The 17,316-nt window shown below is 33.0% G+C and overlaps 1 protein-coding gene across 1 annotated transcript; it reads left to right on the forward strand.

Moving 5' to 3' along the window:
* Positions 1-767: 767 nt before the first annotated feature.
* On the forward strand, positions 768-17,313 carry LOC134228341 (uncharacterized). The gene is made up of 19 exons (XM_062710005.1): positions 768-954; positions 4,619-4,678; positions 4,790-4,995; positions 5,054-5,777; positions 6,198-6,454; positions 6,773-6,859; positions 7,013-7,396; positions 10,353-10,505; positions 10,966-11,175; positions 11,485-11,693; positions 11,878-11,940; positions 12,049-12,322; positions 12,415-12,564; positions 12,669-12,852; positions 13,002-13,186; positions 13,800-14,057; positions 15,933-15,957; positions 16,047-16,143; positions 16,327-17,313. Exons 2-19 carry the CDS (start codon positions 4,621-4,623, stop codon positions 16,403-16,405), a joined length of 3,603 nt encoding a protein of 1,200 aa, XP_062565989.1. The 5' UTR covers positions 768-954; positions 4,619-4,620; the 3' UTR covers positions 16,406-17,313.
* The last annotated feature ends 3 nt before the right edge of the window (positions 17,314-17,316 follow it).

The raw sequence follows: 17,316 nt of genomic DNA on the forward strand, positions 1-17,316 counted from the left end.
TATTTTAATAATGTTATATACTGGATAAAATAAAATCCTGCAGGAATTCACACAGTCATGTTGAAAAAATTTAGCAAATCTTTTGCTCTAGGGTGGAACCAATTGATATACTTTACATAATTCCAAAACCTATTATATGTCAACGGACAAAAAAAATAAATCTTAAATAAATTCATTAAAAACAAGAATAGACGAGAAATAATAGCGCATCCACATAAAGAGGAATATGATCTTATCAGCTTCAGATATGCAATTACCTTTTCTAAATTATCCGTATCGTGTGCCCACTTTATCTGGAAATCTTCGAGGGATGCCATGCATTAAATAAGGGTTTTTTTCTCTAACAGAGGTAGTTATTAATGCGAGTTTTCAGATGCTCAATCACAAATTCAAATGGAATCGAATTTTTAAAATTAAATGTAATTGTTTCATATGCTAGCCTTGATTTCCCTTTCAAGATATGATATAATATTATGATTTTTAAATTATATAATTGAATTTAAAATCAAAAGATTTGAAGAAACAATGCTTAACCACTAAGGAAAAAAGAAGCTTACAGCTTTGGAATACTCCCTTATATTCATTTTTGATTTGTTTTCGGATGCGCAGTTTTCTACAACCATAACATGATAGGAGAGGATGCGATCGATGCGTGATACAACAATAAAATAGGGTTTTATGACTTCAAAAAGCTATAGCGTGACCTTATAAGATCTGATTGTTTTAAGACTATTACGAGCGGTGTTATTTTTTTCTTAAGAACAAGACGGTAAACGATATTTGATATGGCATTTGAAATATTTATGGTTTAATTACATCTTCTTTATCCTTTAAATCTATAGCTATGGCAATGAATAAACTTCCTTGATTCTTAGTTAAAGGGACGCTGGAGATAAATGTTCGGGACATTAGGGGGCGCACCTGTCGATCGCTAAAAGGCCGGTATATTCTGAGGTATGTCATTTTTAAGCATCCAGGGATAATTGTTTTAGAATTGGTGTAAATGAAACTTTTGTCATCTTTCATATTTGTAATTTACAGGACCTATTAGACTCCAATATTACAATCAATAATTTATTATTTTCAAGAATTTTTTTTCCGGAAAATAATCATATTTATAGTTCTTTATAATTATAAACTGGTGACAATATCCACGGTAGTCATTATTATCATGTCAATTACATAGAAACTTATTTTCGATAGTATAAGCTGAAGTTAAATCGTATTTTAGGTTATTCTATTCCAGATTCTTTTTTAATGAACATTTGAAAAAATATTAAACCTGCTGACGTGTAGGCCAGTAATAATTTAAATGTTCTTTCTTATAAAAAATTTCTCCCCGATATCAGAAATAATCTAACGATAATTAGATTTTGATGAAAAATGTAAAAAGATAATACTATTTAATATATCTCCAACCATGAAATAGGAGTGTGAATAAAATAAGGTTTGTCGTGTTAGTAATCTAGAAATTTATAAAAATTATTTTGTTTTATTTTTAATTAGTAAACATCCGAGATTGATAAACAATTAAAACATTATTTAAACATATTTTCAACCCTCCCCTTCTTTAAAAAACAAAAACTTTCAATTTTTTACGTGTTATTTTACTTTGAACACAATATTAATTTCAGTCTTCGATCAAACAGAATATTCAATGATTCTGAAAACCTGTTTGCCGCTATCCGGTCATAAATTTTATCATAAATCAAGACTTTATTACAGATAAACCTGTAATAGTTTTTAAAAAATATTTATGACCCATTCGTAACAAACTTCAGTCCATCATAACGTCACAAATATACTACGAAGACTTCCATCTACCTATCAGTCAAAACTCTTAAAGCAATCTTTTCTTTAAATTTGTAATTTGATTTTGTCCAGTGATTTCATCTTAAATCTGTTAAATTCTATAAAAACTGTGAAAACAGTTGCATACATTATAAGTTTTCATTGAGTCAAATGCCGACTGACGTTTTTCATACTAATTATTAGTCATATAATCATTTATACACTTAATTGACGTCAGGATTTTTCGTTATTTCTCGGTCATGACAGAAGCACACGGGAGTTTTAAGCGTTCGGAAAGTCATGCTCTCTGCTCCATGGCACCTGAACCAATCTCTGATGTTTTGGAGGTCCGTGTTTGCTCTGCTCCTATTTTGTATTGTTTAATGGACTTTTTATCTTAAATACTGTTCGTCAAATCCTTACATTTCGTTGCATAAAAACTGTAAAGTGGTTTGCTTTAATTTGCTGCAAAAAGTATTGCACAATGAAAGTCCCTTAATCTCAAATCAGCATGCTAAATGATAAATGATTATTTCAGCAATAAAACAACTTTACTATGGTCAACATTTTGATATAATAGTATTTATTCAATGCACCGAGAACACTATTTAAATTTGTTTTGATTTTAACAAATTCACATTATCTATAAAAATGATTAAAATGGGGGTCTGAAATTGTTGAAGATTTATACCAAAGGTTTTTATTATTATCCTTCTTTCATAATTGCAATCTTTTAATTATTTGAGCATGATTATTAAGGCAATATTAAAAGTGACAAAGTGGGAAAAAATTACTTTGAAGGCTCTGTCTTGTTAACGATTAGCAAGCCTGATATCTATTTTATGTGTGGAACCTCATGTTTTAGTCTTACCTTGTATACAAGTTTTGTTTAGTGAATAAATATGTTGAAATAATCAAACCATTGATTATAAAATTTTAGTTATAATCAAAGATAGTTAAAATGGAGATGAAACACGGAACAAGGGATACATCTGTTTTCATACACGATACCTAGCTATACATTATTAATTTGATTTTCTCTTTATTTTTGGCAATTTATCGGTAATTTATGGAAAGCATAAATAAATCGTTCAGCTAACAATTTAATGCACGATACATTTAAAACATTAATGATACATTTAGAAGTACAACAAAGTCTTTATTGCTAGATTAAAAGAATTTTTTTCATTTGAAGGAACTGGGGGGGGGGGGGTCAATTGGTGTTAACCTACTTCATTGAATTAAGATCCTTTAAAATGCAATCTTTGTAACAATTTTATATTATTGAACGTTTTCAATTACTGATTTTTTAATTCATCATTAAAAGATATTTTATTCTGTGTCTCTTCGAAATACTACGGTGCTTGTAACTTCATGTATTCAAATGTCAAGAAATTATGTGTAGACTATTTTATTAAAATCAGTCTTGCGTTTTATATTTTAGCATCTTAAAATAAAAATCATTACAACGGGTCCATTACAGATCCATTGATCTTTGGCTAAGACAAAGTAAACAAGTCTAATATTACAGTATTTTCAATTAAACAGTTTAATTTCGTAATCAAATAGGTACAGATGCATTACCCGTTATGTTTTTGTTTGGAAAACCTGGTTTTGTCTATTTAAGGAACCATGGAGATAAAGATCTCATAACCCCCCTAACAGAATAAAATGGTCGGGTTATTTAAAAAATTCATTAGCAATACTGCGAAGTAACAGCAATTCTGTACAAACCCCCGTCTTCTTGCACTTTACCCTCGTAAAGGAAGGAGGAGGAGTGTTATCCTAGGGAAATACAATTCCTCCAGGTTGATATTAATTTAGATAAGCAAATAGACAGCAGAAACACGATGATTAAGTTGTTGTTGTTTATTTTCTTATGTTTGTCTGAGAAAAAATACAACTCTTTCAAATACCTGTATTATCGTTTTATATGAATAGATTTGAAATATTTTGCAAAAAATGATGAAAATCAAATTCTGGAAATTTTCAGATTCTTTCTCTGCTAGCCATCTCATTAAAAAGAAAAAAATTGATATTGTTTTAAGATTATTTATTAACACTTAGTTTTCAGTTTCAACTAAAGGTTCTAAAAAATAAATTAAGTTCATTGTTTTTGTTTTTTTTTTTGGACTAAAACTTTCTGATTTAAATAAATTATGCATAAATGTTGTGTAAACCAAGACGCTGAATTCTCTTTTGAAATCTCTTTTTCTAGATGCCAAAAATATAAAATAATTGTAGTCAATACAAAACCTATAAATTGACATAGACTCTTTTTTCTGTTCACTTTCTAGGTCTCTTTTTATATCCGATCTATCTTGATATTATAGTGTTTGATTACATAAAAAATGGATGAGCTAAGTAGCCTTACTATGAAATTCATGACGTCAAAACTTCATAAGTGCAAAGATATATGTTTCTGTTATTCTAAATAATTCACACAGTGTGTTCGCTAGACAAATATCATACGCCTATAAATTGTTTTCCATAATTCCAAGAAAAAGGAAAAGGTTTTGCCATTGTTTCAGACAGGTCTTCAATATTTGTCAATGATTTTGATCATAATTTTTTTTAATTACATAAACAAGGTATTGAAGGAAGATGAAATCATGTCCAAAAGATTAAAAATTTCCAAAGACGTTTAATCTCTACAATATTTCTAAACAAAACGACAGGTTAAGATAATAGGAATATTAGGCATTTTTTTATGCTTCAAACAATGGAACAATAAAGTAAAGTAACTGTTTATTGTTAGAAAGTGCTTTTAACTTTTCTTTTAGAGAATACGTAAATTTGTAAACAAAAATACTCTGTTTTATTTTAGATATGACGAACTTCCAGTCTATTGTTTGTGCCCTTCTCCTGTTTCTCAGCAGTATTCATGGTAATTTTTCTTCTCTCCTTCACAAAACACAAAGAATTTTCTTGTATTTAAGCATTGAGAACGAAATAGAAATTTAGAATAATGAAGCATAATTTTTTCTGTCTAAATCAGGAGTAGGTTCTGCTACTACGACGACTGTAAATCCAACAACAATTGAAACAACAGAGCCGACAGCAGAAGCAACTACAAACTTAGATACTACAACAACAAACATACCACAAACAACAGAGGTACAAACAACACAAGAGGTACAAACTACAACAGAGGTACAGACAACAACAACGGCGCAGACATCAGAGCCATCAACAACAACGGAGGTGCAGACAACAGTGGCACAAATAACAACAGACATCAGAGCCATCAACAACAACGGAGGTGCAGACAACAGTGGCACAAATAACAACATCCGGGGCACAAACTTCGACAAACGCACTACCAACAACAACAACGGAGGTGCAGACAACAGTGGCACAAATTACAACATCCGGGGCACAAACTACGACAAACGCACCAACAACAACAGAATCATCGACTACTGAATCACCAACAACACTAAAGGAAACAACAACAACATTAATTACAACAGAGAGAATGACAACTACCACAGCAATTCCTTCAACAACTATGAATAACGCACAAACAACAGCAACGGTAATCACAGACTCATCATCACCTACGACAGTTTCATCATACATAACCAGCACAGCTGAGTCACCGACAACAACGACATCTTCCCCACAATCTGCTACAAGTGAAACAAACCAGACAACCTCTGTATTACCTGACACGTCAACGACAACGCCTCCGACCACATCAACGTCCATGGCGGAGACCACGACGACAAATACGAGAATAACAAACACTGAATCGACAACAATGGGAGCAACGAACACTGATTCACAGACCACGATGTCATCTGGACAACCTAATGATAACCAAACAACAACAACAATCAGAGATATGACAACAGAAAGTTCCACTGACAAACCAACAACGATGATGTCCAGTAATAACCAAACTGTCGAATCTAGTTCCGATACCACGCCATCTACTATTATGTCGAGCACTGCATCTTTGCCAGATACAACGACAAATTCAGGTATTCTCATTTTTTCGAGCTCTTTTGCATTAAAGTTTTCAATATTCATCGAACACAGCAGTTTCAACCGGCGAATCATTGATAAGTATTTCTGGCAAGCAATTAATGACGGTTCATAACTGGATCATGAATCACCTTAACAATCTCAACCTTAACGATGAAATATCTAGAGATAATGAACAGTATTAAAGCTTAAAAGTTCATTTAATGATACAAATTTTGGAGCTGAGTAAACACAGACCTCAAATTAAAAGCATCAAAGGTTGGAACAGGTGCGATGGAGGAGTTAGCATCACTTGCTAGCCGATCACACCCTTAGTGTGTTTTTTGTCGTCAACGGTTAATAACTGGAGAACCCGTCGACAAATCAATGTATAAATAATTTCTTTTAAAATTTCTAAATTACCATTGCTCTTGTAGTGGGTGTTCCCAATGTGACTGTGAGTCCAACTGTGGTTGCTATCCTGGGATCATCAGATGACGCCTCCCGAGAAGAACCCCATATGGTGTGCGTATTTCCAGACCCCGGTGGTAATCTTTTCTTTCTTGTGAAATGGCTCATCAACAATCAGCTGCTAACAACGACAACATATGGAGCTGTGACCCACCAGAACATCAACACCACAGCGGCCCTCAGACCTAAGCACTGGACTGCAAGCTTCAGCATGAACATGAATGTAGACACTTTTGAAATATTGAAAATTTTTCTAATCCTGGTGTTGTGTATTCCAAAATCTAATTGTCTTATACGATTTTAAATCTAAGTCTCATTGCAGTAATTGCTGTTGTTTTAATGACAAGTTTTACTATAAATTTCTTTCATTTGATGAATTAAAACTTATAAAAATCTTTCGACGATATACAACTGATTTATCGAACCATTAAGCTCTTTCAATGTGCTTTTGACACTAAAGAGTACGTGATTTTTTTTACCCTTTTATCTCTATGTTTTCTTTCAGTATAATTGAAGGCATGATCGCTTTATTTTGTTGTAGGTAAAGTGCTCAGTGCATGCCCAGTATCTTGTAGACAGTGGACAAGGTCCTCCCAATGACAGCCCCATCTTCTTCGCTGGAATTACAGTAATTTAAATTTGTTTGTTTTCGCTCTTTTGAATAATCGTAAAACTTATACAGACTTTCGATTTTCAATTAACAAGTAGAAAATAAGCAGCCGTCGTATTATACCTACATTCTAGGAGAAAACGTTAACGGTAGTAATGTCTTTATATTTAGATACAGGAATCAAACATCCGGGTCAGTGAAGGTGACAATACCCAGATAACCCTCACAAGCTCTGTACCCGTTGGCTGTACAGCGTCACTAACCGCAGCTGAAAAAGAGGCTCAGTGTAAAGCTAATTTGCATATCATCACGAGTGAGTGGGACTGGTGCTGGAATGGTGTCAAATATCTGGGCGTGGCGTTTCCTGACAACGGCTGTCACGTGTCTATCCCATATAAATACTGGGACCAACCCGTGATACTAAATGTGACTGGGTACGTTGACAGCGTGAAGAACTGGTGGGATAGATATTCCAGAGTTAAATTTAAATCTACGGCGAATCCAACCGACAGATCAGATGCGTGGAACAACGTCACAATCGACCATACTGTCACTGTAAGTTTCCTAATGAAGGATTATTTCTGCAATCCTAAAATGATCTAAAAAAAATTTCCATAAGCTTTGTGAATGGTCAAAAGTAACCTTATGAAATCTAATAAAATTAACCCAGTAATTTAGAATTGAATATAAAGGGTAAAATAACCTTGTCCTAACTTGCAAATCAGTAATTTAGTACGTGAATATTCGAAACACAACATTTATTTGACCCGCGAATTGATAAGTTTTGGAAAGTTTTGCATGTGATCATATTTCAAGTCATCATATTCCAAATCAGCTTGAAGCACTTCAAAATAAACAACCAAAACAATATTGGAAATTAATCAATGACCTAAAAGATGATAATAAAGATAATTCTGCAGCAAACATAGATCCTGAAACATGGGTTAATCATTTTCGCAATCATCACTCTGTGTGTGATAACTCTTTTAATGCTAGGATACAAGAGATAGATTTGATTTTGGCTGACATGGAGAATAACCCATCCTTTAATGAATTGGATTATGTGATTTCAAATAAAGAAATTGTTGATGCAATAGCAAATTTAAAATATGGAAAAGCGAAGGGACTTGATTTGATATCTAATGAAATGTTAAAGCACAGTCAATCTTATTTACTTCCCTGTATACATAAACTTTTTAATAGCTGTTTCACATATGGTTTTTATCCTCAAGCTTGGAGTAATGGGTACATAAGTCCAATTTTTAAATCTGATGATCCAAACAATCCTTCAAATTATAGGGGTATCACGATTACCAGCACTCTTGGCAAGTTATTCAACAGTGTTTTGAACTTTAGACTAGATAAATTTCTTCAAGAACATAATTTAATTCATCAATCTCAGATGGGTTTTACCAAAAATGCAAGAACATCTGATCATCTATTTGTTCTAAAATGTCTAATTGATAAATACTGTAGCACAAAAGAAGGAAGACTCTATGCATGTTTTGTTGACTTTCATAAAGCTTTTGATAGTGGTATCCATACAGGATTAAAGCTAAAATTACTTAACATGAATGTTGGATCAAAATTTTATAATATCATTAATAGTAATCTATATATAAGAATAGTCAAGCATGTGTGAAAATTGAGAGATTCTTCTCGGATCCATTTCAAATAGCTATAGGCGTCCGTCAAGGGGATAATTTGAGCCCCTCCCTATTTAAAATATTTATCAACGACTTTCCATCATATTTAGATTCATGTATTGATGAAGTATCGCTTCAGACACAAACTGTTAATTGTTTAATGTATGCAGATGACATTGTTATTTTATCCTCATCAGCTAAAGGTATACAAGCAAGACTCGCTAAACTTGAAAAGTATTGCTCTGATTGGTGTTTAAAGGTAAACATTCAAAAAACAAAAGTCATGATCTTTAATAAGGCTGGTCGTAATATTACACAAAAACTAATGTTTCAAAATAATATGTTAGAATGTGTGCCTAGCTACAAATATCTTGGAGTCCACCTAAGTGTTTCTGGAAGCTTTCATGTAGCAAGATTAGAGCTTTATAAAAAAGCATTAAAAGCATATTATAAGTTAAGAAAGGATTTTATTGATTTGAACCCTGGGATTAAAACCAGTATACATGTATTTGACTCCACCATTAAACCAATTCTTTTGTATAATGCAGAGGTGTGGGGTGCAAGTAATATAAATACTAAAAAATTCCTAAACTGCCAAAATTTAACAGTTGAAGACTGCTTTAAAATCTACCCTGTGAAAGAATACACCTTAAATTCTGTAAATATATTCTCGGCGTTCATAAGAAAAGCACAAATTTTGCAGTACTGTCTGAATTGGGAAGGTTCCCCCTGCATTATGATATTGTCAGGTTGTTGATTAAAAGTTGGTATAGATTTGAAAATTTGTCCATAGAATTTCCTTTACTTAAAGATGCATATGAATGTAGTAAAAAGCTTTTTGTGAATGGAAAGAACTCATGGTTTGCATTTATACAGAAATTAAGAAAATTACTGAATATTAAAGATGAAGTTATTTGTTATGGGAAATATAAATTTAAGTCATTTTGTCATAAAATTTTATTAGATTTTTATGTGAAGAAATGGTATACAAGTCATAAAAGTTATACTGATGGCAAATTATCCACATATGTGAAACTCAAACAAAATTGGGGTTATGAGAATTATTTATCAGTTGTTAAAAATTTTCATCACAGAATATCTCTATGTAAATTAAGAATTTCCTGTCACAGATTACAAATTGAAGTGGGAAGATTTACCAATATTCCTCGAGAAGATCGATTATGTAATAGATGTAATTCTAACAACATAGATGATGAAACTCATTTTTTAATAACATGCAAAAAATTTGATCATCAAAGAAAAGAAATATTTCAGTTAATTAATCATAAATTTCCACTATTTTCAGCTTTAGATGATGAACAAAAACTTTATTGGTTACTCAATACAGAAGATAAGGAAACTCTTAATTTTGTGGGCAAATTTATAAATGATAACATGTTATAGTAGCATTAGTCTTTTACACATACATGCATATTTGATGTATTCCTTTTAGACAGGATTATTGTTAAAATGATTTATGTCAATTACTAATTGTATAATTGTTTTGCTATTCATTGGCTTATCTTTTCCTTATTATTATAACAATCTCATACTTGTCTGTTATGGGCTCTAAATTAGTAATAAAATGTTCTGTTCTGTTCTATTCTAAATACCAAATCTCGGATTGCATACACTAATCATATGTCGGACAGTTTACATCTAATAAATTAAAATGATGTGGAATGCTATTACTTTAATTTTTTTTTGCACAACATGATTTCCTAGCAAAATATAAAAATTCCATTCTTTTGTATCCTTGGTAAATTGGAAACTTCTTAACTTCAAATATTGCAATGACCTGTATGTACGTAGTTGACAAAGTTCTTAAAAGAAGCTGTTAAATATTTAGTCGCTGTATATTACAGGTGTCTGTTACTGATGACAGCTCCTACACCTCAGGGGGAGGAATGTGTGGGGGGTTTAACGACCCCCACATGGTGACGTTTGACAGAATATACTGGGAAAACCAAAGAGTTGGAGAATTTGTTATGTACAAACACAAAACGAAACCTTTTGCGGTAAGACATTCACAGAACATAAAGATATTGGGGAAGGGTACAGTTTCCAGTCATGTACCGGATCACTGGCCCCAGAGATGTGGTAATTTTGAAACTTACACAAACATACCGGTAGAACGAACCTTCTATTGACAACATAAGCATATTTGTACAAAATACTGCAACAAATGGTTAATATTAATACAACCATCTGGGAATGGGACATGAACAAAATTCAGATAAGTATAACTGGTACTTTTGAGATATGAATTATTGATTAAGATCTTTCACGATATCTTTCCAAAACAAGCTTAAAAACTTATCTCTAACGATGAAAATCGACCAGGGTTATATTATAACAGAAGAAAATCAAGAGGAACATTGTCATCAAAAAGTGTATTCTATGTTCTTATTCTAATCTTGAAGTTTAACTACTGGTCAAGATAATGTTTAATTTTTTCTTCTATAAATATTTATCCAGGTGCATGCGCTGTACTCCACCTGTTACCCATGGCGGGCGGCATGTAACTGTGGGGTAGCCATTCGCTCCGGGAAGAATCTGTACGTGGTTCGGACATGCATTGAGGTCTCCTTTCAAAGAGTAAACCTCCTAAGTTACCCGTACGAGAGGTATGACGGGTGTAGCCAGGAGGACGAAATCACTGTACAAAAACTCGGCACCAATTACAGGGTAAGACATTTCATATGACTGAAGAACTTGCTGCAACACAAAGAAACAAACAATATATAAGCTGTACTGAGCTATGCCTTGCTTTGCTTTTTTAGATTTCAAATTCGCTTTGAAATTAAAAAAAAAGAAACTGCATTTTGCATTTAAAACTCATTATTACATTGTAGAACAATAAACCGTTGCTTAAAGTCAACTTCTGACTATTGTACACGTTCATAAATACCGGTATCTTTAATTTCAGAATCTTTATACGTAAACAGGTAAGATTACTGAACATCAAATTATACCCGTATCTTTACTTTTGAACAGGTAACATTACCCAGCGGTACAGAGGTGTCTTTCTCCTTTAATTCGTGGTCCCACTGGATAGACTATGTACAGATTGTGGCTTCTCCATCCGACTTTCAAAACACGGAGGGTATATGTGGCTTTTACGATAACAATAATAGCAACGACTTCGTACCAAAAGATAGTAATACTCACACAAATGACGAAAGAACATTCGCTCTATCTTGGAGGTAAAAACTTAAACTTTAAATCGAGTTGAAATGTGAAACAATGAAATTTACCAATGCTTTTTCACTTTACATCGATATGATTTTTTTTGAATTATAGATAATAATTTTCTGTAAAAATAAATTTGACTTTAATATGTCCTTGCAATTAAATTTATTGCACATACTGATTTTTTATTAATTGAAGGGTTGACATTGGTGCTTCCGATAGTCTCTTCAAGAAAAACCCTGATGTCATTTATGGAACTTCGTAAGTGGACCTTCAAATTATTATTTATTTGCCAACATTGTTGTAAATGTCGACACAGCATTATCAATGTATTTGGTCATTTAAAGACTTTTACAACTCAAATTCTAGGACGGGCGGCAGCACACCACAAAGTCTAGAGAGGTACTGTACGTGTTCCTCGTATTACCAATTCTATGATCAGTATTTTAATGTCCCATTCGATCCCAACTATGCAACGTGTAACCTTGAGGCTCCAACAGAACCATGTTCGGACAAGGCCGGTCAAACAGTTAACGTCTGCTCCCTAAACAGACGCAGGCGCAGTACTGCCGATTCCGATGACGTCATAGATGAGATAGAATTTGGATATGATCCGGATTTTAGTCCTAGCATCGAACTTAACGTAAGGGAGCTTAACTTTTTAATATAGAGTGAAGCATTACTGATAAGATAATTTTCTTCGATTTGAATTTTTATTTTTTTTATAATTTTAAGGTCACTGATTGGACAAATGGTTGGAACGAAGAGAATGCCACGAGATTTTGCAATGAATCCTTTACACATGATTTGGCGGTGGTGACGTGTATTGAAAAGGTCAACACAAGCGTGGCAAAGTACGTTAATGGCTGTGTGGAGGACATCAAGGTTAGATAAAGGTCACTTTATCATAGGTCAGGGTCATAATGTTAACGTTATTTCTGACTTTGTTTAAATAGTCATTTCTGAAGAAATATTTACTATTTATTTAGATGATTGGAAACTCAGATTTTCTTCAAGCGACCTTGGACACATTGAAGAAGGAGTGCGTAACAACAGCCTCTCGGGACTCACAGTTTAGCAACTCAACCACCGACGATGGGGGGAGTATCCTTGACCTTCTGAGGTCATTAGTTTGTCCTAATAACTGCTCAGGACAAGGAGTCTGCGTCAATGGTAACATCTCTTTTTGGTGACCATTATTGAATTAAAAAAAGAAACTGACAAAATTTCACCCACTTTTTCACGGAATTGGAGCCGTAGGGTTAAACCCCGATTGCGTATAGCATTCTGTGAAATTATTTATTGAATTGTTTTGTTTACAGAGACGTGCAGTTGTAGCTCGGGATATATAGGAGAGGACTGTTCTGTAGAACTATCAACACCGCCTGCAAACATCACGATTCCTAAACAGGGGGTCTGTGACACTAGTGTGCGCGCGTGTCAGAAGACCAACATTGTGGGGACGTTCTACAGCGAGACTATTATTGCCAAATGTAGTTATTTCAAGGTATACCCCAGTTTACAGCTGAATTTTGGGGCATTTAAATGCACGTGATGAAGACGTAATGAAATCCAGTATGATGTAAACTTAATTTAATTAATGTCTTTAAAGTTTCAATAACAAATAATATCCCAAGAGTATTGAAATTTCAAACATTTCAAAATTCCAAGTATCATATATAGAGGTTCTATTCAAATGTCGCAAATTTGGGTCACGCTTCATTATTTATGGCAGAAATGACAAAGCACATGCAATCTAGTAAATTTTATACCGGACTGATGTATGAACAGTGGGAGCAACACATTCTGGCCATTTTTAAATGTCACAAAGTGATTATAAAATGTCCGTCTTGGGATATTAGAGTACACAGTATGAAGCTGTCTGTCTCCCAGCACTGTTTATTCTCACGCAACCATGATTCAAAATTCAATATCACGAATATAATTTTTTTGCATTCTTTCACCTAACTATCAAAAATTATTATTTGTACTTTCGCTTTATCAAATAAATGACGTTTAAAATAAGTTTTCATTATATTTCACTATCTTATCATTTTTTTAATTATATCGATAAGAATTTTTCTTTATAAATCTTCATCTTAAAAAATAACATTTTTAAGGCCACACCTAGCGGTAGAGAGAATTCGACCCATGAAGTATTTGCAGAAGTGCAGTACCGGCATATTAACCTCATAACGGTGACCATTCCAAGTCCCCCGACTGCACGCAGGCGCAAACGTTCTACCGCAGGTGACGTACATGGATGGGACATTCAGTTGAGCTACGACAACACGACGTATGGCGACCCTGTCGTCATTCTGCTGTTTGACAGTACAGCCAAGTCATGTGACACCACGACCTTCGTCTGTATCAGCAAGGTCAGTATCAGTCTGTATCAGCAAGGTCAGTATCAGTCTGTATCAGCAAGGTCAGTATCAGTGGGTGGCTGGTGTCTTAACCGATAAACTCATCAGATTTTACTCCATCTTAGTAAAACCCACATAGGAAAAATACAAGTCGCCATTATTTACTTGATAACGTGAGTAAAACTCCCAAAGGTACAGTATTATCATTAATTAATTTACGACAGAAGACTTAACTTCCTTTTTTGGTCCATTACTAGTCTTTTATCGTTATTTTCCGATCATGACAAGGAACACACGGCGGGTGTGACCGCCTGACCAATCGGCAGGGGATGCTCACTCCTTCATGGCACCTGATCCCTCCTCTGATGTTTTGGATGTCTGTGTTTGCTCTGCTCTTGTATTGTTCTATCGACTTTTGATCTTGATTACTGTTCGTTATCTCCATTGTTTCAATGGTTATATAGAATAGAATATATATGATCAATCTCATAAAAAACATGAAAGAATACAAATACATTAGAATGTAATAAGCACGGGCCCCTGGGGATGGGATTAATTAAGTGCCTATAAGGAATAAACATCCCCTGTTGACCGGTCAAATTGTTCCTGAGCCCCATGTATTGATGAACTAAACAAAAAATTCCTGTATTCAAATTAAGTACAGAAAAAAGGCCTTAAAATTGATACAATACGAGTCATTCAAATTACGTCCCAGTGTTAGTTGTATTTTTAACAAGGTTGTTATTACGAACATAGATCTTTTTTATAGATATTAACTTTAAACAATATTGTTGAATACTTTCCAACATTAATGTGTGTGTTAGCCGCCTGCCCAGCTTAAAAATTAAATTGGGAAACAAAACACCATATACAGGTGATAGCTGAATATTCCTAGGTCAATAAGAGAAGTTGAAATCATCTCAGCTGTCATACATTTCAGTGGCCGTATTTCAACTGTTACACGTTAGTCTTATTCTTTGTCCTTTTTTCATTTTAGGGTAAAGTTTTAAAAATGAACTCCTGGCCACAATATTTATTTAAGGAATGAATCATTTCAATTTTTGATCTACGATATAACATAACTTTATGGGCAGGTTATGCTTAATAAACCGCGAAGCGGTTTAGAAGAAAGCGTAAACTGACCAAATTTATGTTATATCGTAAAACAAAAGTTGAAAATTTTTCAAATTTAGTTTCAGTGTATAAATTTTTTCGGAAAAAGGCTTGAAATTTAGCATATTTTAAATGTAACGTCAAGTGGAGAAATACGTTTTTGACGATACTCATTGTGGCGTAAGCAAGTTATATTATACGAAATGAATTAAATCTTTCACCGAATCAAATGATGATTTACATCTAAAATTAAATTATATGACTGTAACTTACCTTCTGGAAACTTTTCCGTGTGATTAACCATTGTGTTCCTATAAGTTTTTAATGCCAAATATTGGATAGGTTAGAGACGGTTAAACAATATGAATAAATTTAGTCGAGCTGATTTAACTTGGATGTTTAATTTCAAGCGAAAAGAAAATCTTTTGAGATGGCAACTATTTTTAATGAAATTGAGATATTAGATCTAATATATATATATATATATATATATATATATAGACTCAGATACTGAGATACATTTAATGACATGCCATAACATTGTTAGTAGCAGCTCAGTCGTCGTAAATGACAATGTAAAATACTTTTAATTTAGTGTATAATTTAATATATTCCAATTTGGTATTGTTAAATGGACTTTTAAACTTGACTACTGTTTGTTATCCCATATATTTCATTGATATTCACACTGGTATTTGTATTTTTTAAAAATCCAGAAAAGAAATATCGTCTTTAAATCTTATCATAAAAAAGTATTTTTTGCTTTTATTACAGGTCACAGCTGCTGAGCCCGAATCTGGTAAGCTTTTTTTTGTATGAAACATTTGAGGTATGTAGTATTCCTTTGTTCCCCTATTAAATAATTGTGATACATGTGTACACTTTCAGATAACAATGCTGGAATCATCGCCGGAGCTGTCATCGGAGGCATCCTTGTCATTGCTATAATCGTCGGTCTTATCCTCTACATCAAAATGTATAAAAGGTTAGATAACAAATTATTGAGAATTACCGTTGAACAGAAGATTAATTTTTTTGAAAAAAAATTATTTCTGTTCATCCTTATAAAACATGTTAATTTTCTATTTTAATGCAGTTAAATTCTTTTGCAGTCTTACTGATAATATGCAATTAACTAACCTTGTGTCTGGATTTATTTCTCATTTAGGGTCAAAGGGCGTGTGAGTGATAGTGAAGCTGATTTGAGGAACAAAGATTCAGTACCATTGACCAGTAATTCAACATAACGTTGTGCTATGTAATGTCACAATCAGGAACAAGGTCATTGCTTGCTCATGCAGAGCCTTAAAAATAAAATTAATTATCATAATTATATTGAACAATGAATGATTAAGAAGAGATTCGTGTAATTTTCCACTTAATTAAGACCTAACTCCAGATGTGTATATAAAGAAATTTAGATATGTACTGTGTGAAAAAACGACGAGGAATATTTTTTTCTGAAATCATTTTTGAATCTGTTTTTTCATATAAGAGTTGATTTTACATTGCTAGTTTTATGTAGTTTTGGTAAATTTTGCAAAACTTTTATTTGTATGGGAATTTAAAATTTTCATCTTTTTATCATATAAAACTATTTTTGTATCCATACCCTCTGTGATGTGATGCTGTGATATTAAGTGTGACGACATTTTCTATTTACTACCATTGATAGTATTGTACTTATATTTCTCGGTGTCACTGTGCCTAGATCCGTCCTAGAGTTTGACTGTGATAATTGTCTTAACTATGCATGTTTATGATATGTGAGTATTTTACTATATTAAGTATTTCTCTATTCTTCACTTATTTGTGGTTTTCACTCTACATAAGATATGTCATTTTCAAAGTGTTTTTTTAGTAATCAAAATAAAATAGTGCAAAAATGTAACCAATTTCCTGATTAATTTGTCAAGATACCTGAGTTCATATCGACATAATTGTCCTTTTTTCCTAAGAATTATTGTTTCTGAAATCTGCGCTTTGAAAGAATTGGCATTTATCTGCGTGTTTTGACTAACATAAGAAAGAATAAGTTAAAATTGATGTAAAAATACATACACTTCGATGTGACGCCATGTTTTTTGAACAGATAGGACTTTCTACCTTGACAATTTGTCTGTGGCAATGGTAATTAAAATGGAGCTGATTCTACTTT

The sequence above is a fragment of the Saccostrea cucullata genome, unplaced genomic scaffold, assembly GCF_032062105.1.
Source record: "Saccostrea cucullata isolate Sc308-1 unplaced genomic scaffold, CSIRO_AGI_Scuc_v1 ctg420, whole genome shotgun sequence".
Lineage (NCBI taxonomy): Eukaryota > Metazoa > Mollusca > Bivalvia > Ostreida > Ostreidae > Saccostrea > Saccostrea cuccullata.

Bases quoted from the DNA above. Each gene is read 5' to 3' on its own strand.
- LOC134228341 (XM_062710005.1), top strand. From the start codon at position 4,621: ATGACGAACTTCCAGTCTATTGTTTGTGCCCTTCTCCTGTTTCTCAGC. The intron at 5,778-6,197 runs GTATTCTCATTT...TTGCTCTTGTAG, and splicing joins AGATACAACGACAAATTCAG to TGGGTGTTCCCAATGTGACT. The intron at 12,565-12,668 runs GTTAGATAAAGG...CTATTTATTTAG, and splicing joins GCTGTGTGGAGGACATCAAG to ATGATTGGAAACTCAGATTT.